Source organism: Denticeps clupeoides, chromosome 3 (genome assembly GCF_900700375.1).
Source record: "Denticeps clupeoides chromosome 3, fDenClu1.1, whole genome shotgun sequence".
In the NCBI taxonomy this organism is placed as follows: domain Eukaryota; kingdom Metazoa; phylum Chordata; class Actinopteri; order Clupeiformes; family Denticipitidae; genus Denticeps; species Denticeps clupeoides.
Window position 1 is genome coordinate 8,767,291 of NC_041709.1, and position 25,810 is coordinate 8,793,100.

At 41.4% G+C, this 25,810-nt stretch overlaps 1 protein-coding gene across 5 annotated transcripts in view; it reads left to right on the forward strand.

Annotated features, from left to right (window-relative positions):
- The window catches only part of pbx3a (pre-B-cell leukemia homeobox 3a), a 39,135-nt gene extending 14,520 nt beyond the window's left edge, over positions 1-24,615 (forward strand). For 2 of the 5 annotated variants that reach the window (XM_028972977.1, XM_028972978.1), the window contains exons 4-12: positions 15,089-15,330; positions 15,984-16,174; positions 16,769-16,904; positions 18,120-18,149; positions 19,599-19,764; positions 19,889-19,966; positions 20,966-21,078; positions 21,751-21,837; positions 23,740-24,615. In XM_028972977.1, coding sequence (XP_028828810.1) covers positions 15,089-15,330; positions 15,984-16,174; positions 16,769-16,904; positions 18,120-18,149; positions 19,599-19,764; positions 19,889-19,966; positions 20,966-21,078; positions 21,751-21,837; positions 23,740-23,832 — 1,136 coding nt within the window. In that variant the 3' untranslated portion in view covers positions 23,833-24,615. The remainder of the gene's footprint in view (positions 1-15,088; positions 15,331-15,983; positions 16,175-16,768; positions 16,905-18,119; positions 18,150-19,598; positions 19,765-19,888; positions 19,967-20,965; positions 21,079-21,750; positions 21,838-23,739) is intronic. The other 3 variants (XM_028972980.1, XM_028972979.1, XM_028972981.1) reach the window with 3 other exon arrangements.
- The last annotated feature ends 1,195 nt before the right edge of the window (positions 24,616-25,810 follow it).

The following is a 25,810-nucleotide window of genomic DNA, read 5'->3' on the forward strand; positions in this document are numbered from 1 at the left end:
GAGGTCAAACTTGAAGCACTTTTATTTTACAAAAGGAATTATGTATAATATAGTGAAATTGTTATTTGCATATTATTTACATGTAAATGGTTTACAAAAGTACAGAGTAAATGTCCAAGCACCTTGTTGAACAGTGATTAAATGTGAGTTGTCAATTTGCAGGTTATTTTTCCCCACCTACTCCATAGTTTTTAGGTTAATAAATATTTTTGTAATAGACAACATGGAATTCGGAAGAATTAAAATAGAAAAAAATCTCAAAATGTAGGAAAAGCTAAAACGGATTTCATCTGGCCCTATTTAATGCGTAGATATTTCATTGTCTGTAGTTCTTGACAAATCTATACAAAATGCCTCTGTTTATGGACCTGCCCTGTCTTTAGTTATTTTTTCCAAATAATTAGGTATATGGGTGTTCATTTTTCATATTAAAACAAATTAAGTATTTTCATAGGGACCTGCCTTCGGTCATCTCTTAAGCCAGAAAATGTTGATGGGCTGGTTTTTATTGCCTAACTCTTTTCACTTACTGTTTATTTTAAATAGAAAGTGCAATAAAATATGTTTTACCTAAAATAATGATTAATCATGATAAATAAACGTGATTACAATATTGTTCAAAATAATCAGGATTATAATTTATGACATAATCGTGTCACCCTAATACAACCTCGCGCCGACTACCTTTGACCTGACCACGTTTCTGGATTGCCCTTCTGCCTCTTGTTGACGTTCGATGTTACTGATCACTTTTTCCACCCACGACTATGACTCCAGCCCCGTCTCTGACATTGCATCCGCTCCTGAAACCACCCACGTTCGTCGACCCCATTTACAGCCAGCGGCTTTCCTGTTCCAGTACTCTGGGGTGGGTGCCACTTTGTCCCTACCGGCCTCATGGCCTCCTCAAACCATAGAGGGACCCCGCAGCTCTTATTATTCTCCTGAACACAGCCGTACCCACTCACACCCCCTTTGTGCTACTGCCCAAGCACCAATGTTTTGAGCCTCCCATACCTGCTGTCAGTTCGCCCCACGTCCTCTCTCCTGATCACAGTTATAATAGTTTTGGATTTTTCATTAGTTTTAGTTTTTATTTCGTTTAGATTTTTTTTTTCAAATTCAGTTTTAATTAGTTTTTAGAGGCAGATTTACTAGTTTTTATTAGTTTGGATATTTTGAAGTTGCTTAGTTTAGTTTTTATTAGTTACAGTGTTAGTTTTATTTATTTCTTTTGTAAATTAGGATATTTGTCAGGTGCATGAATCAAAATCACCAGAATAGCCTTATCCATCTTAGCTCCGATAAGGTTATTGACTCTTGCAGCTCCGGGTGTTTTTAATTTTGGTTCGAGTGAAGTGGTGAACTTTTTGAAGGTAATCGAGTCACACAGTCGTGTAGTAAATAAACATATTTACCAATGCTTCTTCTCGTTTGTGGTGTTCCTGCGTATTTACTAGCCAGCAGCTACTTGGTCGGCGGTGGAAGCGGTCCATTATGGATGCTGTAGTATCACGTTCCTTTCCCATGTTACCTGGCCTGGCTACCGCTTCTCTTTCGGGGGAGGGCGGGCGAGAGGCTAGCTTGTTCAGGTACTCTTGGTTCGCCTTTTTGTGTGAGCTTTTCAAATAGACTTTCAGATTCGTGGGGTTTTTCCCCTTGAGAAGTATTCCACATATTGTATCACCTGCTTCTACAACAAGGCACTTACTTTTATTTTTGCCACTGTCATAATCAAAGAAATCCCAAATAGGACTTTCTTCCGCTTTCTTCCGACTTTCGCTGCAGCCATCACGCTAGCCGACTATGGACACGTGACGTCACAGACCACGTGTTACCATAATGGTCAAAAACCTGGCTTAAAACTGGCAGCGTGAAGTAAATAGATTTTAATTCAACCCAAAAGGCTTATTACAAAGATGAAAACGAAGGACGTTTTTGCCATAATATTAGTTCGTTTAAGTTCGTTTTGTATACACACAAAACAGTTTCAGTTAGTTTTCGTTTTTTTTAACTCTTTATTTCAGTTAACGAAAATGCTTTTTCAATTCTAGTTTTAGTTTTATCGTTCGTTTTCGTTAACTATAATAACCTTGCTCCTGATACATGCTAACATGCTCGTTTTTTGTCCCGAATGTCACCAAATTTCATGTGACGCATTGTGGTCATTAGCATTGTTGATGTTAGCATTAGACTAGCACTACCACACTAGCATTATTATGCTAACACGCATATAAAATCCCAAATGATATCGCATTGTTAACAAATTTAACAAAATTAACTAATTTAACAATTATTCCATTGTTCAATTTCCAGTCTTTTAACCTTTCACCTTGTTCACAAACGTTCCTTTTATAGTTAGCAATGCATACCGATCCCATTTTTTTGACCCTGTGTGATCACGCCAGTCCACAAATAAACACAATTGACCAGATCAGCCTTGGCAGCAAATGAAAGAGGCGGGTGGGGCTGGTTGATGTTGTTGGCATTGTTAATAAAAGAGGCACTGACTATTCCAATGGCTGTGTGAGAGTATGTGTGCATGTGAAGTAGGTCTGGAATGAATATCTAGCCACAATGTCAAATAAGTAATCTATGCACTATTACTAACTTGCAAAAATCAAAAGTAAAACCCTTTGTGTGAAGTACAGTTAAAATAAACAATATGTATGAAGCAGGAACACAAAAGTACTAACCAAATAACAAAATTACAAAGTAACAAACTAACCACAGTCAAGTTAAGTTTTTAATAATTTTTTTTTACAGACTACATGAATGGGTACTACAAAAAGCTGCTGCACTAGTAATATATTGTTAAATCTGGATCCAGCTTTGATTGATCTTGGTTGGATTGATCACTACAATTTAAAAAAGTTTTGAGAAGAACATGCACAAATAGTAATAAGTGCACTAGTACATATAAAAATACTGCTGTATTGGTGCACAATTGTGTTACCGCTGGACATATTTTGTTGGTTGTTGAAAGCTGCCCCCTGCCTGTGTACAGAGAACGTCTTTGGGAGACATGTATCTACTTTTCATTATTCCTCCTGCAGAAAGGACTGAATCCATCTGTTTGAGAGCCTCAGTGTGTTTGTTCACGTCTTGCATGGCAGCTTTCATGAGACGTTTATCCAGTGATTTGCGATGAGCTTATGTGGGAATAATTAATGCCAATTACTCCTTAATTATGGTGATTAGAGAATTATGGTCACGGGAAATTAAGCTACAGCTGGAGGAGCATCCCTGCATCCAAGAATGCCAAGCTCTGCTGAGGGTACATGCCAAGGGCTGGTGCCTGGTAACAGGGCGCGAAAGCATAAAGTGGTCGGGGAGCTGGCACAGAGTGACTCACTTGGATTTAAACTGTAAGGGGCTTTTTTGTTATGTGGAGGGCATGTGCACTGGCTTCGGCAGTCTGTTTATTAGGAACAGACGTGCACAGAGTCATGAGAATTGGTTGCGATGATCAAAGGTTCAAACAAGCGCTGGGTTCCTCGCATGGAAACTCCACAATTACTGACCTGGGAAAGTGGCTGCAGATGTTGCATCATGAGACAGTCCGACTGTCTGGCCAGTTTATGAGTACACTGCACAAAAGACCACACAGGACTTTTATTTGCCTCTCTGTGTGGAATAAGACTGTGGGCACTACTGTCAAACTGAGCCACAGAACTTGTTTTCTACTGCATGCTCAAGCATCCTCTGGATTAACATAAATGGCAAAATTTTTATTAAAAAAAAAGTTAGCTACAGGAAACCACTGCTTTTATCAGCCCGGTTTGTCATGTGTCAAAAAGAGCTAACCCCCCCCCCCTTGACAATCTGAACCTGAACATAATTTGACTCTGGCTGAAGCCATTGGTCCCACTGGCCAGACCATACCATTTTTCATCCCGTTTATTGCATTTATAGACTCAGTGTGTATGGGAGCCTGTGTGTGTGTGTGTGTGTGTGTGTGTGTGCACGCACAAGTACCGGAAACCCATCAATGGCCTTGTGAAGTACATGAGCCAACATCCCTTGAACATCATGACCACCAGACCCATATTAACACCAAGTTGATTGTCCCAGTGGAGCTGTAATGTGCCTAATTCAGCGCAAGGGATGTGCAGCCACCCGCTGACTCAATAGTAGAGCAAAATGAAGCGCTTAGGAGGAGGTAGAGGGCTTAAATAATATCTGTGATTATGCCAATGGCTCTTTTTAAGGCAATGTTACTGTGTTTTTATGTGAGTAAGTAAAATGGCATCAGGGAGGAGGCATTGGTGTGAATTTGGGAGTTAATTACATTATCTTGGCTCATTTTCTCTGGTTTCTGGGGGGTTTCTTAGGACTCACTTTGAGACCCTTGAGGCTTTTACTGTTTTACTGTTGGTTTAAGGCTTGGTTGTTTAAGGCTCTGTTTGTTACATTTTTGACTCAAAATATTTTTGGGGGGCAAAATGGTTATTAAAAAATTATTATTAAGAATTATGAAATATGAAAATATGGTTTTGTGTCTCAGCGCTGGGCTAAATGAAGCCTGGCCATGTCAGCATTTTCCATAGACTATTGCAATGAGACAAATAAATGAGCTTCACACTCATAGTGTATTCACTTCCAGCCACACTTCCCTCCCAAGTTACCTTGTACCTCACCTCAAGATGAATTTTTTTTTTCTCTCCCATCTGTACTTTTGAATTTTAAATGTAAGGTTCTTTGCATCTTAATAGATGTCATTGTATGCCTTTAGCTTATTGTTTCTTTTTAGAAAAGTGTGTGGGGATGGTGCTTTGCTCAGTGGCACCTTGAGGATTCGAACCCACGACCTTCTGATTATGGGTCCATTTTCTTAGCTGTTAGGCCACCACTGCCCCATCAGATATGGATGACAGAGCACTGATGTACACTGCTCTGGACAATGTAATTGTGTTTTAGAACACGTTGGGTCATATGTCAGTACTTTTATCACAGTACAATTATCACATTATTTTAACTCATCACATTTGGGGTTTGAAATTTAAATTACTGCACAATGCTATTCAGTATGTTCATAAATTGTCTGCCAGGTGTTTTGATCCTAATATCCTTAATATCCTTAATATGTTATATGGTCTTTTGTATACTAGATGCACCATATCCACAACACTGAAGTGGTTTTATTCCAGCTTTGTTTGGTTTGGTGCAGTGGAATGACCTTAGACATTTGTGTAACCTGGCATGACATGCAAGTCTTCAAAACCAAAGAATATGCTGTGAGCCACTTCAAACACAGGGAGAGCCTGGTCCAGCTGTGTTGTCTGTCAAAACTGAACATAAAGACTGTGATGTGAACAAGGTTTTGCTTTTAAACATGACAACAAATATGTTTCAGAACCAAACAAAACAAATGCACAAAATTTTAGAACATGAAAGACAGAAACAGACATAATAAACATAACTCCCCCATAAAATCAACATATTGCGTTCATTTTCTCAAGTCACCCTGTGTGTGATTAGATGTCTGTATGTTGCATATGCTTTGCTAAATCAAAAACAACTGTAGGTTCCATTGAATGAAATTGTTGCAACCCTACACTGAGAATAAATTCTCAGATTGCATTGTAAATAGAGGAGCTGGGCTTTGTGGTTATGTTCAGATTGGCATGGGTGGGCGGGGAGCTTCACTAAACCGATGTCTCAGTCAGCTGTCATCTTCATTTTTCCAATCGTTACATGCTGTGAAATATTTTCATTGATGATGTGTCAGAGCCCATATGAATGGTTTATACGGCCCAGAAGCCTTCCAGATCCACATCTACACACCAGCTAAGGGTGCAGGAAGTAGGCTATCGCAAAAGCTTTCCTACGTCTGAGTTGTATTTTCTTCCTCATTCAAATAAGTGTTCCCTGTGCTCCTGCACTAAGCAGGAAAGGGTTCATCCAGCATTTATTTGCCTCATAAGAAGGAATGCACAGGAGGTAAATTGGATTTGAGAGACAGCGGGAGCCCGAGTCTGCTCTTATGTTTGTTTCTATGGCTTGAGGAAGCCATGCTCCTAAAATAAATTAGTTCATTTGGGTGGCAAATCAGACATTATTACAGGACTTCAAGGCTTAAAATGCAGGCAATAAAGCCATAGTGCTCTCTTGTCTGAGGCTCCCGGTATTCCCCAGCCGATAATTCCACACCAGGCTTTGAAGCGGTAAAAGCGAGATGGAGGTTTATAAAATTTCATCTTAAATATGAAGGGAGGAGTCATGCAGGTTTTCTAAACATTTGATCAGTCTAAAGAGTCCTGCCGGAACAAAGAGGCAGTGCAACAATGCAAGAGCCGTCCATCTGAGCTGAGTGGGCCCATTAGCCGGCGGATCCCGGAAGGTTATCCCTGTACACCCGAGACCTCCCACTGACCCTTCTGTACCACCAAATTCCGAGCTTTCGGTCAGGATCAAGTCGTTTAGGCCAGGATACACCCTGGATGTCTTACTACCCACAGGTGAGAAGTACGGGACGCAGGATAGCAGGGAGGCTGAGGCTTGATAGAGTACAGGGAGCTCTTCAGAAGTCTGCTAACGGCAGAATCAAAGAGGAGTGCTGTGGGAGCAACGTGCCAGGCCAGAATTCCAGAAAAGGAAAGAATTTGAAGGCATGGTTGCTTATCTGACTGGGCTATGTTTTTATTACCGGTGTATTTTAACCACTGTATTTGATGCAGGAACTGCCTGCATTTCCAAGGTCATACCAAAACAGTTTATTATTTTACAGGAAGCAAAAAATAGCAAGGGTGACTAATTTCATGAGAAGAAACACTAGTTTATTGTTAGAGAATAGCTGGTTTGAACATTGCTGGTTTTGCATGAAATCTGCATGTGCTCATTGCAGCCAATCACATATTGTGCTGTCAAGTTGGCCTATTTCCACTTACACGTGACTTTAAATTGAGAGAACCGTTTTGGAGTGCAAAAATAAAGGTCACTAAACACATTCTCGAGATTATTTTGCTTCATATTTCACAAAGCTCGTGCTTTGCTGATGATGCATTATTACGCCTTGCATCTTTCCATTGTTACAATGTTAATTACACCCATTTGGGAATGTGTTTACTTTGTTGTGTATATTGCATGTATTAGTACATAGTACTAGTACATCCCCAAATTTTAAAAATAATTTTTTAAGGGCAGTTTGGGTGCCTTTGTTGCATGGTTAAGCTTGTGATTAATCAAATGTGAGTAGCTTGTGTTAAGAGACACACACAGTGGAATATCACATTTGTACACAAAAGGAATGTTTCATCACATCATGTATACAAATTTCACAGAAGGTGAAATGATGGATTATCTTTAGTATGCCATGTGTAAGAAAGCCCCTCGCTCTATTCATTCTGCAGCATTGTTGCAGAAAAATACTGTCTTTGTACAGCCATATTTTACCCAGACTAATTTGCACCTAACAAAACCACAATGCTTGATATGCATCCATGAAAGGAATCCTGCTATTCCCACCAGGGTGTCGTGGGAGGGGAACACATATTTATGTGTCTTTATGTATAATGTATGCATTTAGGTCCCTCGCTTCAACCCCAATCCGTTCTGCTTAATGAAGAAATCCACCACCGCCCGCCGTTATTTCCAATTTTTAATTCCACCATTCTAAGTCTCTTTTGCCCCCCCTTCCTCAACAGAAAAAAACTGTCATTACAAAACGATGATGCCGGCATGGAGTGTTGCACCAAGCGGATTAAATTATACTTGGAAATGTGAGCTGAAGTGATTTAAGGGTTGAAGGACTGTGTATTTGTTTAGCGTGAGCAATGATGAGGTCTCGTGCGGGAAGGACTTCATTTCGATCACCAGTTAATTTGTTTCTGTATTTATTCATGTTTTCCTTCCAAGTTCCCTCCTCTGCTCTCGGCCCTGTCTCCCTCACTCTCTCCTCGACGGGTTCCCTGGTGGCCTGCTATAGAACACAGAAGCTAAAGAGCGTCTCTCTAGAGTATTAGCTTGATTGCTCCAATTGGGTCATTTTTGAAATAGTGAGATAGTCCATCACATATTTTAGTGTACCATGACTGCATAGTAAAAATTTAATCGTTATAGAAATGTAGTGACCGTGCATGAGAGTGCAGTGATTGCCCTCCGCTTGCTGCCCAGCAGTAATGGCAGATTAAGGTAATAAGGGATCCCTGTTGGTTATCCACATTAATTACAATCGGGGTAAATGCACTTACCTCAGAGCTGCCCTTTTTCATTCAGTTAGAAGACTTTTAGACTAAATGATCATGGACAGTTGGGTTTGCAACGGAGGTCGGCGTGGTAACATGGCGTCTTTTAGTTTCATAAACTCATCTGCTGCCCTCCATTCCATTCTGTGTCCTCTCTCCCCTTTTTCTATGTCAGTCAAAGCACACACAGATACCTTGTTGGGTAGAGTGTTTGAGGGGTGGGGGTGGGTGGGGAGTTGTGGCTGTCTGGCTGATCCTGTAAAACACTCAGAGCTTTAGCTTGGACCCCCCACTGCCACAGTCTGCGGGGCACATTACAGAGCAGGCCAACTTCAGCAAAGAGCTAAAACGGAATTAGAGTCCATCAGGTTTGATGTTAATTCAGATGAAATCCTACCCCAGGAATACAGTGTGCAATGATCTTGCAATTGGTGAATTTTGATACATGCATCACAAATTCATTTGTGGCCTCAACCAGGGGAATATTATGCATACATCATGAACTATTAATAAAACAATATACATGCTCATATTCAATATGTTTTTACAGTTAATGAATATTTAATTTGCTCAATATTATAAATCATATCAGTATTTCTTGCTTTCCTTAAATCTGAATGTTTTAAAAACATTTATACGTGTAATGCCATGGGGTGCTGGAGAAACACAAATGCGGTGGCCCAAACACAAAAGTTTTCAGAAGAATCACACGCAGCATACAGGCATGAACATTAAATCACGAATAAACCAAAAATGCACGACACACTCATGACTGGTTATAATCATCCACTCCTAATGAGAGGCAGCTACGGGTGATTAGAACCCTCCCATGGCTCTGATTGTGCCCTGAGCTCCTAGGCATCGCAGTATGTATTTTTTAAATGATTATTTATATACATTTTAATTATGCATTTCAGAGCATAAAGAGCAGGGCTGTAGTCCATTTTTAAATTAATGCTGAATTTCAGATCCACATATGAGCCATCATCAACAATGAAGTAAAACCATATTTTTGTTGATTTCCAGAAATGAGTGACCCTTATGTGAAAATGCAACCTTAATCTCATTAATCTCAACCTTCATGTCATTTTAAACCAGCATGTACAGCATGTTCTTGCCTTGAAATTTCACATGTTCATTTCAGGATTAAGCTCTTTCGAAGTATTTACACTGTATTGCTAATGTTGTTATATAATTATATCAACCAGGCCTTAAAAAGCATTCATCTCATTGATTTCTTTACTCCTGCCGAGCACACAAAAGAAATTTAAAGCTGCCAGCCCGGGGTTTCTCGGATATTTATGTTTTAACTGAATGCAGAATACATCGGCTATCTATCTGTCTGTGTGCTCAGTAATTACAGCTGGAGGAGTCCGTTTGATTTCCCAGGAACGGAGGCGGGGTCATTTGTAATGTTTGGGGTCATCGCGGAATTCAATTGGGGGGCTCCTATCCCCAGTGACAAATAAGACTTTAAAACAACAGTCTGCCTGCCGTGTGATTAGTTTCTATTGATCCGCGTTTCGTAAGGACGTGGGCAGAGCGAGGCTCAGTAATGGTGCCTGAGCATAATGATCTCAACAAAGTTAGGATACAGACAGAGCTGCCTTTAAAACACATGAGGGGCCTGGCAGACTATATTGCACGGGCCTGTTTATTCATTTCTTTTTGGCTGCTTGTTGTTGTTGGCAAAGTCAGCTAAATGTCACCCAGGAGAAAATGATGCTTTCAATTAATATGCCGCGCAACTGTTGGTTGTATGTATGAAGGATCACAATGCATTGGTACTGATGAGCGCTCATCTCATGCATAGTAAAAGACGGATAATGAAGGAATAAAACAACAGACTGAATAGTTATGGGAAGAGATGGCAATATGCTCTGGTGATCTCCCTCTAGAGATATATAGTCAGTTCTCTGGATTCCGGTACTGTTGTGTTCTCATCTTTTTTTTTGTTTACATGGATTACATTCTGTTATATTATTGCAAGTGTTTCATTATCATTTACAAATCAGACTTTTTCTTGACTACATATCATTTGCTAATATACCTTTTTTCTCTCATCTGAACATATTCTGCATCTCAAATAATGAGTCTATTCATGTAAACCTAAATGATATATTTTTAAGGAGCCAACATAACAATTGCTTCTTGGATTAAGCTCATCAGGATATTGGTCCAGATTAGGATCACACAAAGATTAGCCACAAACACCAACTGTTTTCCTCCTCAAAGTGGGGGTAGTTGCCAAGTCTTTCCTTCAAATGTTTACCTTGCCAAGGATTCACATCCTAACTGTCATGCAAAAGCAGCGGTGCGCCGCTGCAGCCCTTGAGAAATCCTTTATCTGCTGGCAGATGTTTTAGGATGCTGTTTACACGTTTAATGGCTTTTCCATTCAAGGCCCAGTCGTGTCATTGCCATCTTGTTGCAGCAGCAAACAGAACTGGCGTCCACGGTTGGAGTATTGAAAGGACCTCAATCTTCAACCAGAGATGTCCAGATCTCTTTCAGGCAAACATCCTAAGTGTTTTGTCTTGAAGAGGCACACAATGGTCTTGACGAAAGAAAGCAGTGTATCGGAACAAAGGGGCATTTCCATCTTACCTGGCCACACACCAGGTTACTGATGGGAAAAAAAGGTCTAGAAGGCGCCTTGAATTTCACTACCATGTTCTGAAAGATAATACCTTGTTCTGAAAGGAGACTTTGAAAGGCCTTCCTCCTGCGAGAGGAAAATGGCAGTTATTTGTGAATGACATGCTCCATTTGACCTGAGATAGCACCAGCGCTTTGATCTTTTCTCAGACTGAAGCTTTTGCTCCAGGCAGTGCACTTAGCGATCATATTTTACTGAAGGTCAAGTGACCACTTTATGGCTAATGAATGAGAAATCTATTCATTGCGGCCGACTCTCACATTGATCTGTGAGTGCTCCTTGCCTTAGACGACAGGTTCACAGTGAGAAAAATATGCAATTTGACTTCATAATGCTGCATGATGATGCAGTGGAATGGTCACTTTGAAATGTTCTTGATGTAAATATGCATGATATGCATTTGGACCAGCAGCCATGCAATGATATGACCAAAGAATTATACGGGTATGTATCCATATGCAATTGCTCAGTTTTCACTGGACTGGTCCCCAATCTGGAACCCATGCTTTTCCACTGAAACAAAATTGGCAGTGGTGCTACAAATTTGACTCTGAACTGTCAGATCTGGAACCAGGAGCCAGTGATGTTACCTGAGGTTGTTGTATTAAGTGCCATAAATTTTGATAAAGAAAATGAAGAAAAGGACAAATCTGGAGTTGCTGAAGAGAACAGCTGAAGAAATTAACATTTTCAGAACTATTGCATGTAAAACGGGGTAAATGTGAGCCAGAATGTATTCTTATAATATGTATAGTACTTAAAATGAATATGTGAAAAAAGATGGCTACCATACTGATGTGCATCATCGCTACAAAGTTAAGCCAATGCATGTTTAGCGCCCCTGGTGGATGCCTTGCAGCACCGTCCATCCCAGTGTCTTTCAATGAGGTAATAGTCTCGCTCTTGTTGACTCTTGTTGTCTAAGATGACTTTCTATCTACATTTTTTTTGTTTAAGGTAGGTGACAGTCTCAGAAGATACTGCCTGCAGTTTCTGTATGTCATGAGACAGGGCTACCACAGCGTGGTATTAGCCCCATGGGTAACACACTCAACTATGAACCAGAATGGAACATGAACATTACTGATCACCCACTGTAGAGTGTGGTGACTGAAATGAAAAACACCTTCAGTCACAGACTCATCAGCATAAAGTGCACCACAGACAAAACCTTCCTTCCCACCGCAATCGGATTCTATAACCGTTCCCTCATAACTTACCCTCATAATAATCAGCACAATAACTGGAACTGTACTTTTTAACATAACTATATACATGTGTGTGTGTGTGTGTGTGTATACACCGATAATTACTTATCTATCAGAATAATTTCTAGGTGTAACATGATTTTTAATTTACTTTTACTTAATAGAATGTGTATATTTGTATACTGTGTGCTTTTATATTTCATACTTCTAGTATGAGACCATGGATATCATTATTTTTTTAATATGAGATAGATAGTACACATAAATAAATAGATAGTAACAGAGACTATCTATTTTATTTTAATTATATTGAATGCTTTAATTTTTTACTTAATCTTTAGTGATATTCTTGGTACATTTTACTGCACTGCTCTTGTCTGTGTGCTTTAGGCATTTGTACAGTCGTAATGTAAGCAGGTTTTCTGATTCTGATATGTGGTGCAGACTGCTGCTTCAACTTTGACAACATGGCAGCAGTATTTCTTAAAGCCAGCAGTGATGAGACCTTATTGTACCTTTACCCACTGATGTTATTTACTGCTGTATATAGATGCCACAATTCAGATGCACACATAGAAAGAAATACTCTCTTCAGGATGTGTCTGAGTGACTGTGTACGTGTCGTTATGCTGGCAGTAAACTGCTCTCTTCAGTGAAGAACTGTAAGAGTAGAAAAACAGCCCAAATTTCATTCCTTAATTCATTCATTCATGGACCTTTACACATCGCCATCAAGTGCAGAAAATAATACTACACTCGCACTCACTTTGCCGCCCTCTTTATCCATGAAGGATTTAAACAATAAGCTCGCTAAGACAAAAGGATCCCCCCTGTCCTTCTTTCTTTGGAATTATTCATGCCGGCTTGTGGTCTGAAATTGCATTCCGCGTATATGCATGTATATATTTATGCTTGTGCCTGCCTCTACTCAGCAGACCTATGCTGCCGGTTGACCCATTCCTATTTCGCCTCTGCCTACTAATTAGGGTGGCTGTGAGAGTATGGAGGGCCGGGCCGCGCAGGGGGAAGGCAGCCGCCTGCGGGCATTTCATGGGGCTCCTTGCTGCGTCAAATTAACATTTTTTTGCCTGGGGTCTGAATAAGGAATTGCACTACCTTTGCCTTAAGACGAGCGTGCTAAAAATGAAACCGAGCGAAACAAAATGAAGGGGGATGAAAGCTGTGTGAGTGAGTGGGGGAGGAATGAGATAACCGATCTTCACAGAGGATTTCAGAATGTGATGAGAGCCCGGTTTTCTCCAAATTACCGTTGTTTTTGTTTTAGGATAAAGGCCCCTCCACAAGACGCCAGAGAATCACCGCAATTCACCCATTTTTCACCCTCTGCCCCCTTCATCCTCACACCATGCGCTCATGTGTCTAAACGCATCAGGTTCATGAGTTTATCCGCAATTAGAGTCAATGACTTCTGCACTGGGCTAGGTTCAGTTTACTGTCTTTGTTTACAGTCCTGTCTGGTCATACATCAGAGTCTATGCTGAACATAAGCATAAAAAAATCACACAGTAGGGTCAGTGGTGGTGCACAAACCATACAAATATGTCTCATGGTTTGACCCTTTCCTTGTATGTGTTGGAGGTCAAGTGTGAATATGAAGTCAGTATAAGCTCCAGTGACTGTGGATGAAAAGCCATCTTGTTAGAGACCAAAGTCATTATGGAATGCCCACCACTTATTGGTAAATGGATCCTTACAGTTCTGGCACTGACAGATGGGAAATAGATGGGAGCTACCGATCGGTGGTGCTCATAGTGTATGCAAGCAAGGCACTCAAACACACAGGAACGGACGGTGATGAATAAGCGTTGACCGGTGTGTTTGAGCAGCCATTGACTTTATTGATCCTGATGTTAAGTGAAGTGAAAGGGCTCGAGCTTTCTCCTGACACCTTTTTATTTGTACTTTGTGCCGGCTGCAGTTATTAGGACAGAGCTGTGGTGTAGCATCATCCTCGACAACCTCCTTTCCAATATGTACAGTTTAAGGGAGAAGCTGTTAGAGCGGGAGGAATGAAGATAAAGTACTGTACATAAAAGCTAATAAGCAATACACTGAGGCAGGCTGTGTTTTACAGTACTTTTATCATATACCAATGTTAATTGGTTAAATACTATAGTACTACATTAAAATATGCACTTTGATAATAAATATTAATAATTCTATAGTGCATTAAAACAATGTATTTACCTTGAAATCTGGCTGTAGACAAGTGCTTAATATCATGGCTGTGAACATGGCTCAGATTCCATAACAGGAAATGTTATATTCATCAAACACATTTTTACACCTCTGATGATAACGGTTGAACTGGAATGAAGTTCAAATAGCTGGGAAACAAATCGTGCAACTGACCTGCAGTTATCAGGACTCGGGATTCTTTAAATTCTACAAATTTTGTGTAACTATGTAATACTGTGTTCATGAGAGTGTTGATGAGAGGATGATATTATTGCACAATGCAATAATTATTTCACATAAAATAGTACTGATAATATTCACCTCTCCGTTAGTCCTGCCAACACTTGCCATGTAGTGTTGTTGGTGTTTCGTTATCATTTCATTACCGAGTAGATAAAGTGAAAGTGAAGTGATTGTCACTTGTGATACACAGCAGCACAGCACACGGTGCACACAGTGAAATTTGTTCTCTGCATTTAACCCATCACCCTGAGTGAGCAGTGGGTAGCCATGACAGGCACCTGGGGAGCAGTGTGTTGGGACGGTGCTTTGCTCAGTGGCACCTCAGTGGCACCTTGGCGGATTGGGATTCGAACTGGCATCCTTCTGATTTCGGGGCCACTTCCTTAACCACTAGGCCACCACAGGCCCTGATGGCGGACTTGACTTCACTCAATGAATTGTCATCGGGGCTATATTATATTAAATGTATGTAATGAAATATTTGTGCAGAGAATGAGGTACCAGTGGTTTGGCGTGTGTTTGTTATGTGGGGGGTGAGTCAGCCCTGATTCATGTGTGATGCCTCTGCCTGTGTCCTGCTTTCACCCGGTCAGGTCTCAGCATCCGTGGGGCACAGGAGGACGATCCGCCCGACCCGCAGCTCATGCGGCTGGACAACATGCTGCTGGCGGAGGGGGTGTCCGGCCCTGAGAAGGGGAGCGCGTCAGCTGCGGCCGCCGCTGCCGCCGCAGCTGTGGGGGGCGGGGCTGACAACTCCATCGAGCACTCGGACTACAGGGCCAAACTCACGCAGATCAGACAGATCTACCACACCGAACTGGAGAAGTACGAGCAGGTGGGCCTTCACATTGTTTAACATTCTGAGAATATTTTTGTTTTATGGACTTTCTGCCGTTGTCTAGCATATTTAATTGCTAAAAACTACTATTCATGCAAACACACTGTCCAGTTGTGCCTCTGGGGAAATTGGGAGAAGTGAGCAAAGTGCCTAATGACTGTGGACCTGGAAAGCAAAGTGCTTTGTATCGTCGCCTCCCATTGCTTTGCAATAAAACCCTTTGCCTAGAGTGATCGCCCCCCTCCTTCAGCCTGCGTCCAGATTTTTAATTACTCAAATGTAAATACTTAATGAATTTGACTTGACTAGTTAATGAGCTCAAGTGATTCCCCGAATAAACAAATGCCCTTTGCGATCACACTTAAGATAAAGGTTTAACAAAAAGCCCTTGAAACTCCCTGGGCTGTTGGATTAATGCCAAGAGCTGGGCTGTAAGGGAGCTGATGCTCTGGTTTGGTGGCTGCTTGTGCTGAAGGGGTGAAGACCTCACAGATGGCTCACTTGTGAGACGTTCATTAAAACCAATGATTACACATTTTAAATACTTAATAGTTATATTTCATCTAGGGAACTTTGAACCGCTCTCGGAGCGCTTGTGAAGTCACTTATGTTCCAAATGGCTGCTGCATTGCTGTGATGCTGCCTTGCAGGCGTGCAATGAATTTACCACCCATGTGATGAACCTACTGAGGGAGCAATCGCGCACGCGGCCCATCTCCCCCAAAGAGATCGAGCGCATGGTGGGCATCATCCATCGCAAGTTCAGCTCCATTCAGATGCAGCTGAAGCAGAGTACCTGCGAGGCAGTCATGATCCTGCGCTCACGATTCCTCGACGCCAGGTCTGTGGAGGTTTGCATGTGTGGATTCTACTGATATATCCAAAGATCTTGCTCATTTTACTTCAAGAAAAACCGAATACATGAAAAAAGGTACAAGGGTCTAGCAAAACTTATTTCTGATAAAACAAATAATTTGCTCTTAAAGCAAAAATGTTTGCAGTGTAAATAAATTCAGTTATATTACTGTAAGCGCTGAGCTTTGATTCGAGCTGTGAATTCTTTGAGAGCAAGGTTCCTTTGTCCAGCAGGGAGGTGGTATAAGGCCTTTCGGGATTTTCTCATTAGTAATGGTTGGTTGGGGAGAGTGCGGGTTACATGGGCAGCAGTGAATTAAGCAGAAAGCTATTCGCGTCACTTACATAAGTGAATGTAAATAGGTCAGAAAGGGTGCAGCATTTGGGGACATTAGAGAGTACTGCTCTCAGAGCTCATCTGTACTCTTATGAACGGAGGGATTTTTATGGACTTTTCATCGGTCCCCTCAGTTTCTTTGTTTTAAGACGTTTACTACAGGCAGGCGCCAAGTGATATTCGGCAAATGGTGCTAAATCTGCAGAATCAGGACCTGTACTAAAGCATCTGTTCCTCCCACAGGAGGAAAAGACGGAACTTCAGCAAGCAGGCCACAGAGATCCTGAACGAGTACTTCTACTCACACCTCAGCAACCCCTACCCCAGCGAAGAGGCCAAAGAAGAGCTGGCGAAGAAGTGTGGCATCACGGTGTCCCAGGTAAGCAGCATTGCTTGCTGTTCATTTCTAGACAAAATGATGATGGGATGCTGCCGGTAGAAGTGAGCTGGAAGAGTAATGCATTCACTGGGGTCTATGTTCCTTAGCGTAAAGATCATCGGTTTTGGATAGAGTCCATCGGGTTTGCTCGATTTGTGTGCTGGGAGGGCTTACCTGACTCACAGCTGTCTGGCAGCGCAGCTTGCAGCTGCTGAGCCAAGAGATAAGGTTCCAGACCTGCGCAGGTGCCAGGAAACCACATTAGCCTCGCTGCTAGTTGTGATTCCCCGCGCTTCGCCCACCTCTTCCGCACTCCCACCTGCCCCGCGTGCGTCATCCTTGTCTGTCGGATCCGCTTATCCCCAGCGCACTGTGACACTGTGACAGCGGTGAAAACCACTCTTTAACTGGAGCGTGACATCTGAGAGGGAGCGTTGGCTTGCCAGCCCACGCCCCAGCAAGTTTTCGGTGCTAACTTAATGGTGCCGGCGGCGTGTGCGGTTTGTTGTTGTTGGTCACTTTCCCCTCACGTGTTCCCATTGCGGCCTATTCCTGCAAAAACATGCCTTCAACGTGTAGTTTGCCCGCTTTAACGGTTAGAATAATGTGCATGTCGTAGTCCTGAAAACACAAAACGCAACATTTTCTCGCTGTAAGGTAGCTTTCTGTCCTGTGAAATGTGCCAGCTGTGCTAACTGCTAAATCAGCTAAATGCTAAATGCATCTGGGTTCTAAAATCACCGTCTTAAAAACTCAACACCTTCTCTCCGTTAGTCACCCTGCGAAGGTAGTACCGTACCCCTTGGTTAATATTTGCTGCTAGAATAGTAATTAGACAGTCTACAGTCAGCATGTGTTGCCGTGTTTGGCCGTTTGCGCTGGGAACCTCTTGGAGGTTCTGAAGTGATCTGAACTGTTGTCGCAGTAACACTTAACTCGATACCCTCCAACAAACAGAGAGCCCCGCTAATTTCATTCTCCACCGCGACGGCACGGCTGTGTCGCTTCCCCCAGCAGTGCTGTGCGTCTACCCAATATCATCAAGTCTGCCTTAAATCTCCCGAAATGGGCTCCTCTGAGTCCCGATGGCACCTAAAGGAGGGCGCTGGTGACTGAGGGTCTCCAGTGAAGGTTTACTGTTGTCTCTCTTGTGCTGAGGATTGGGTTGAGGAGGCATCATGTTCGGTAAAAAAGCCCATTCTTTTTTGCCTTCAGGGCGTGGGAAGCACCATCACAGTGTCACAGGTACGTCATGACTCTCGTACGTGTTGTTGTTGTTTGTCCGTAAGCACAGGCTTTCGTTGTTGTATCTGCGCTAAACCGACACATAACAGGTAGCTTTAGATACATGCTACAAATTCTTACAAATTTAATAGGTCCATAAATGTTACCGAGGTCCACGGTCCAAGTACATGTTTCTTAATCCTAGGTTATTAAATTATTATAACTACACAAAACAGGGGCATGAAACAATGGTTTCTGACAAGTGCAGCTGGCCAACTGTCCAACTGTAACCTCACTAAACTGTAAAAGTAAAGAGAGCCTGGGGACCAGTGCAATAACCCCCTCTGATCACATGTGGTGCTATAATGGAACTAAAGAGCTCCACAGTTAGATGCCTCTATAAGAAACAAGTGTGATGCTTTGTCATAGGCCAACAGTAGGGCATTTATTATCTCTTTGTAACACTGTTCTTCATGATTCAACGGTTCCCTTGTATGTGTGTGTGTGTGTGTGTCGGGTTGCAGGCAAATACAGATTTTTATTATTGCCTCAACAATACAACATACTTGTCAAAATATAGAATATAACCATAGACATGGCTTTGATGACTGACTAATTTGATCAATTTTTTAAAATTATATTTATTTGTTGTTTATCTGGAAATGTCAATTTGGACATATTTGGACATGACTGTAGTGTAAACTATATTTTGGAGTTTCTTTTTTAATATCCAGATGTGTTCGTCTGCTAATGAAGCAACATAAAATACGCACATAAAATTGGTCCAGTTGTTTAGCTTTTTGGAAATGACACCCACTCACTAAATGGTGCATCGGTCACTGATGCTTAACAAGGATAGAAATCCTAAAGCAATGATCCATTAATACTGTTTATACTGCATGGTGGAAATGAAAAAGTAAAGGAAAAAAAAACAGGAAAATGGGAATAAATATTACGATGCATTTTCTATTGAATTTGATTTAAAGTTAACATTATAAATGTATAAGTATAAACTTGAAGGTCCAAAAATGTGCTTAAATTCTTTTGGATCCTTTGAACCAAGGCCATATAATGAAATAAAACACCCACTACAAAAAAGCCTCTTATTATATAAGAAAATATAATGATTTATGTGACAAAAAAAAAAAATCTAGAAATGTACCATAGTTGAGGAATCACCATTACACTGAATAAGCAAGTGAACAAATTAATTGTTTGGCATGTTTTCCATCACCAGTGGGAGCCAGTGCCAGTTTCTCTGTGGGCAATATGCCTCTCATTGTTTAGGCCTCCTTATCCTCTCAGTTGGTCTAATTACCCAGCAGGCACAGCTGTTGGGAGGCTGCAATTCTGACCGGCTGTTCCATCTTGCGTCTATCGTCTGAGCTAGGGTTCTACTCTGACCCCCACTGTCCCTTCATCTCACCCCTCCTCCCCAAAAAAACCCTCCACCTCTGTTCCTCACCTCAGGTGTCCAATTGGTTTGGCAATAAGAGGATTCGCTACAAGAAGAACATCGGCAAGTTCCAGGAGGAAGCCAACCTCTACGCCGCCAAGACAGCAGTAAATGCGGCCCACGCCGTTGCAGCCGCCGTGCAGAACAGCCAGGCCAACTCCCCGACCACACCCAACTCTGGTAAGCCGCCATTCTGATCTCCACAAATGCATCAGGTCTATCACAGTAACCAAGTAATAAAATTAACTCTGTGTAAAGACTGGGGCTAATGGGTAAATTTGAGGTCCCGTTTTCTCCTACCCAGGATTCCAGATGAAAGATGAAGACTTTCAGATGGACGCAACTGAGAGTAAAAATTCACTTTTATCCAACATGTTCTCTGGTATTTACCACATTTTCAAAATTTCTGCTCTTTCTATGCTACTCATGACGTGTGTGCCACATCAAACCCATTAAACTAGATTTCACTCTGTGTGACTCTGGGTCAGAGTTTGGTGTATGATGGCTTTCTCTCCACTAAAGACCTTCTGGGCATGAGTCAATTGCCAAAAAAAGGAAGAACGATGACTTGGCCAAAAATAGATCAACTGACATCTGCCAGTTGCTCAGAGTGTCTTTTTCTCTTTGAGTTGAGGGTGTTTGACAGGTGAACTTTTATGCAGTAATGCTGTGTATTCCACAACTGGAGGAGAAAAAACACACTGATTCACTCCACCGTGCTGTAAATTGTTTAGACCTTTTATGTAATTAAAATGTTGCCTTTTGATATCATGTCTGCACTGTTTGCATTTGGTAAATGTTCAAATTTCTGAGAACACTCACTATTCATTACCACATTTTGGTCCACAAATACATTTCTCCGTGAAATGTCAGAGGCGCCAGGTTTTCACACCAATTTTGCCAAATGCTAGTGCTTCTTCACGTGACCTTGTGCAGTTGTTAATAGGCAAGATGTCTTCTATGTTTTTTAGTCATATTGGCTCACAGCCTTCATATTCAGCCTGCTCAGTGCACAGCTAGGGGGAGTTCAGTGGCTAGAAAGCATTCATGTCATTTCAGGCATTAATGACAGCAGGTTATTCTGCTTGTTTTAACATCCTGTCTCATTTGTTTCTCAGTTCATTGTGGATTCATTGTATTTCTTTCGTTGGCTTTATTTGTCCCAGTGACCTGTGCATTTGTATTATTTTCTCTGCTGTACATTTGTATTACGTAGTCCTTAGAATGTGAACTCCGGCTGATGAGGTTGTGTGTGTTTGTGTGGGTGTGTACAGAGTGTACTGTGATTAGATGCAAATGCATGCATTTCAGATGTCTTTGCCTGCAGATCCCCTAGTCTGCATGACGTCTCCTCTGAGTTGCTTCTGTCTCTTCTCTCCAGGTTCCTCCGGCTCTTTTAACCTCCCAAATGCTGGGGACATGTTCATGAGCATGCAAAGTCTGAATGGAGCATCCTATCAGGGAGCTCAGGTTGGAGGGAGTGTGCAGTCACAGGTAAGACAGGTTCAGCATCATCATAGCTGGAGCCACTTGTGACGAGGTCCAAAGAGATGGCATATCTAAATTTGGCAAATGTCCTGCATCACATTTACATGAATCCTCCCATCCTGGGACGTTGTACTTATACGAATGGCCTCATTCGCTTCCATGAGACTAGGTGTGTTACCTCTGAAGCTACATGATGCCACTTCATGTTACTGTAGTAGCTTCATGCAACTATATTGTTGTGAGATGTATTTCATAGTATTAAAATGTTCTGCCCAATTTTGTTTTAGGTATTCAGTACCATTCAAATGTCATTTTGTCAATTAAAATGAAATAAATGGTGATGGCAGCTGAACATGACCGTTAATGAATGGAATATCTGAGAGGCCCATTATCAGCCATAATTAGTCCTGAGTTCATGTGAAATGCTGTGCTCACTAATGCAAGTCTGTCACTTGCAGAATTATATCATCAAATTGACATCTAGATGCCAAAGGTCTGCCAGGCTGTAATTGTATATATATGAAATGTGTGGGGTTTTTTTTTTTTGGCTTTTGTTGGAAGAATCTCTCTCTATATGTATGTATGTATGTATGTGTGTGTGTGTGTATAATATTTTTGTGATTTTACAAGATGCATCTTTCAAATGTTTTATTTATGTTTCAATGTACTTATTTGCAGGGGGATACCATTCGTCATGCTATCAGTCAGGCAGTGGGATACAGTGACGGGCTGCGAGGGCATCTCTACAGCCCGCATGGTCTAAACGTGAGTGTGAACCAAAATAAAACTTCTTGGGAATGAGTTTTCACTTTTGTGCATCGTTTGTAGCAATGTCATTATAATCAGCACTGTATAAGGAACAACCATGGCAATAACTGTAAAGAAAAAAAGAAGAAATATTTAGTTATTTCTCAGCCTGTAGCAGAGGTAAGGCTCAATAAAGGAACATTTGTAGCTGTTTAAAGGCGGGGAGCTCCCCACATTTAAAATTTTTTTTTTTCTTTGAGAAAAGAAGGGGGGTGGTGGGGGTGGTGAAGGGAGGGTAATCTCTCCTCACCAGGCCTCCCAAAGCCATTCAGCGAGCCGCCAGTCTGATCAAACTGCTTTTCCAACAGAGCAAAAATCCGACAGGAAAGATTAAGGGCGGTAGACGTGATGGCAGACTCTGAAAAGGCAAAGATAAATGTATGGTTTCATATTAATACACGCACACACACACCCCATTTAAAAAAAGGAAAACGCAAACACTTTTCATTTTCATTGCTGCAATGCTCCCTGTAATAACCCAGAGTGCGGTAACGGTGGCCACAGTATCTGTGTTTTCATAGAATCGCTGTGAAATGCCTCTGAGAGAATTTGCAGTCAGTTCCCTTATCAGCATAATGAAATATGAAACTGGAATTGCCTGCGGCCTTGTACAGATGTGAATGGTGTCGTCTCTGATGAGGACTGATAAGGCCCTTTTTATAATACAGCAGATCTGAAGCCAGTGAAGATTCATTCATTTTAGCAGGCAATTGCAGAGAGGCACGGGAATCCTGACAGACCCTGCCTTAATACCGTCGCTGTGAAATATTATCGTTCTCCGGCCGCTCTCTCGCAGTGGAACGATGGTGATTACTCTACGACCCCGTACATATAGTATTTATATCCTCTTTTTTTCAACGGCAACAGATGTTTGTGCACATAAAATAAAAGCGGAGCGAATCACTATTAAAAAAAAAAAGAACAAAAGCAGTGATATTAGGTTTAGCGGTGTTTTAAGATGACTTTGTGTTCCCTGTGCCGTTATGAATTGGGAACAGCGTTCAGCGGACAGCGCAGTGCAGAGACCGATCTGGTATAAGAAAGTGGTGGTTTGAGAAAATCTAATAAGCCAGCCATTTTTTTTTCGTTTCTGATTTTATTTATGGGTCGTGAAAAAGAACAGTGGAAACAACAAAGCAATGTGCTGGGAAAAAAAGGAAAAAATGAGGGAGCTGTTAGAGACATTCACACAGCAAGGTGTCATTTCGGTTTTGTCGAGAAGCCGCTTTTGCCCGGGGCGCTGGAGGCGATGTGCCATCCTCCAGCAGCTTCAAACTGCAGCGTTCGGCACTTTCTCCCCTTGTGCCCTTAACGCTCGCCTCTCTTATTTAGGTCATGGAAGTGCCCATCATGCAGGACTTGTGGAAATGTGCATAAGACACTTGAGTAGCATAGCCTCAGCAAGCTAGCCGCTTTCCCAGGGCAGGTACAGGAACATGACAGCACACTAGACACTCGGAGACAAGCTGTGTGAAAGGTGGCATCTGAACACTGCGTCAATCTGCAAGAAAGACAAGGAAGGCACATGCATGCAAGCCACATTTGTGTCAGCAAATCACCAAATCATCAGTCAGTTTATTATATGCACAAATGTCCTAATGTTTGGATTCATGGAATTATTCATTTAGATAATTAAATGTTTTTTATGCCTTATTACTTAGTTATGTAGCCTTAGTGTAAGATAATTGTGCTTTTTGTTTTTTTTTCAATTGATTTCAGTTAAAAAAAATTTTATGATGATTGGATTTTTTTTTTATCTTAAGTTGGTTTTTTATAATGTCAAATTTTACACATTTTACACTCACTATATTCTTCATACTAGCCCTTAATTCTGTCTCTCTCTTTTTATCTCCCATGCAGGTTAATGGAGGCTGGCATGATGCCCCTACCCCGTCCTCAGTGACCTCTCCCACCGAGGGGGCAGGAAGTGTGCACTCTGATACCTCAAACTGATGCCCTCCCACAACCCTTCCCCAGCAAACCAGCCTGACAAAACTTAACAAAGACTGTCTGATGTGCTCCTGATCACCTGTCTTAACGGACACCACACGCTTTAATAAAGGCGCCTGCATCCATTTTGGCTCCTGGCGTTATTGAACATTGGCAGGAGTTTGAACGCACCCCAGATTCTTCATTCTCCCGACTGCCCAGACATGAATTTCATTTGTTTCTCTGTCCTTTTACTACATCTCTCCTACAGACTCTCAGAAGGCTGACCATAACAGCAAAGGGGTCATGCTGGAAGATTTCAAAAAGCAGACGGTTTTTCCCTGTCCTGCAAATAAGTGTGACATCACTCTTGTAATTATTATAAGTCATCAAGAACCCCCACAAAAGGCAGACACCACAGAGGGACTGGAAAAAATGTGTCAGGATGAATGTGTAGTCACTTTGCAGCTACTTTGGCTCCAGGTCTGTGTTTAAGCAGGTCACATTGAATTGGAGTGGCACAGTGGCCCAAAGGCTCATGGGAATTCCAGGAATCGGATTAATCAACCCGTTTAAATGCCGCACCTGATTCAACAAGTCCCAGTCCCTGAGGGTATCCCCAGAGTTTAATGTACTGATGTAATGTTTGTGGTTTGATACGCTGTATGAGAAGCTGTTTTTCATCTTTTGCTTTTAAGAAATATGGCTCCACATGTGTAAACCTGTGGACGTACACGTATCTGTAAAGAGCCAATGATTATTACATTATGTTTTATTTAAGGGTGTTAAATAAAATTCTTCTTTTAATCTCCCAGTTAATTGACCAATATACACAGAACAGATGATTTTTACTTGGAGTGTGGAGAAAATTTTGCCTACCTAGAAATCACAAGCCAATTCAAACATTAGCCTTTAACTGAAGAGATTTATAACATCTAGCTACCTCCCGCATTACGCCTAGACAATGATGAGCCAGAATCCAAAATACAAAACAGGTTAGTTGACAGAAGTTTAAATGCATATCATTTCACAAATTGGCAGTAACCCCTGTACAAAATCGAATAGTATCACAGTGGCCAAATTAACAAAATTTTAACTGGATTGTCTGGCTGTAGCTTATTCGCCCACTAACAAAAACGTATCCTACTCACGTTACTTTACTTTCCACAGCTCTGAGTGCTCACATACTACCTCCTGGTATAATCACTCACATCGTTTTCACAGATTTCTTTAGGTATTGTGATTAATTCAGGGTTTTGTTCATTGTAATGCTGTGTCTATTTTCATCTCGTTAATTAATTCCTGATTCTTCACGGTAACTGTTGAAATCTTGCGGAAGTGCTCGAGTGTGAAATAGGTCACGGTGACAGGGCTCTGATACCGGGCGGGTGTGATTCTACACTTACACAAACAGTGAAACTGTTGTAAATAAGGACTGAAGAACATTTTGAATGTTGCTCATTTTGCTACTTATCCTCTCAAATAGGACAAATAGGAGAAATATATAGAGGTTTCAGTATCCATATATGTATATCATGCTCTGTCTGACAGGGTACACTTACAATTATTTCTTTGATTAATTCTTTTCTTTATGCTTTGTATTGTACACCATTTTGAAATGGATGAACTTATGAAAACAAATGTGATGACAAAAGTTATTCTAATGTATGATTAAAATGTTTTGTGTTGATTTCTAATCATGCTACAGTAAATAGAGGACTTTAAAAAGTAATTCCTCTCTGTGGTAGCCTATGTGTAGTTTTAAAAAAAAATGAATAAACTATTACTTTATTGTTGTCTCTTTAGTAGCAAACCCAATCAGCCACCTTTCTTTGAAGAGTCATGAACATTTCTTTATATGAAGAGTTTGCTTGACATTGTTGGTTTTAGGACGGACATCTTATCACATGGAGCACATTTGCTAGCATCATATATGACACCTCTTATTGCTTCTCAGAAATGAATACAAAGCTAAACTGCTTGAAAGCTGTAGCCTACCAGC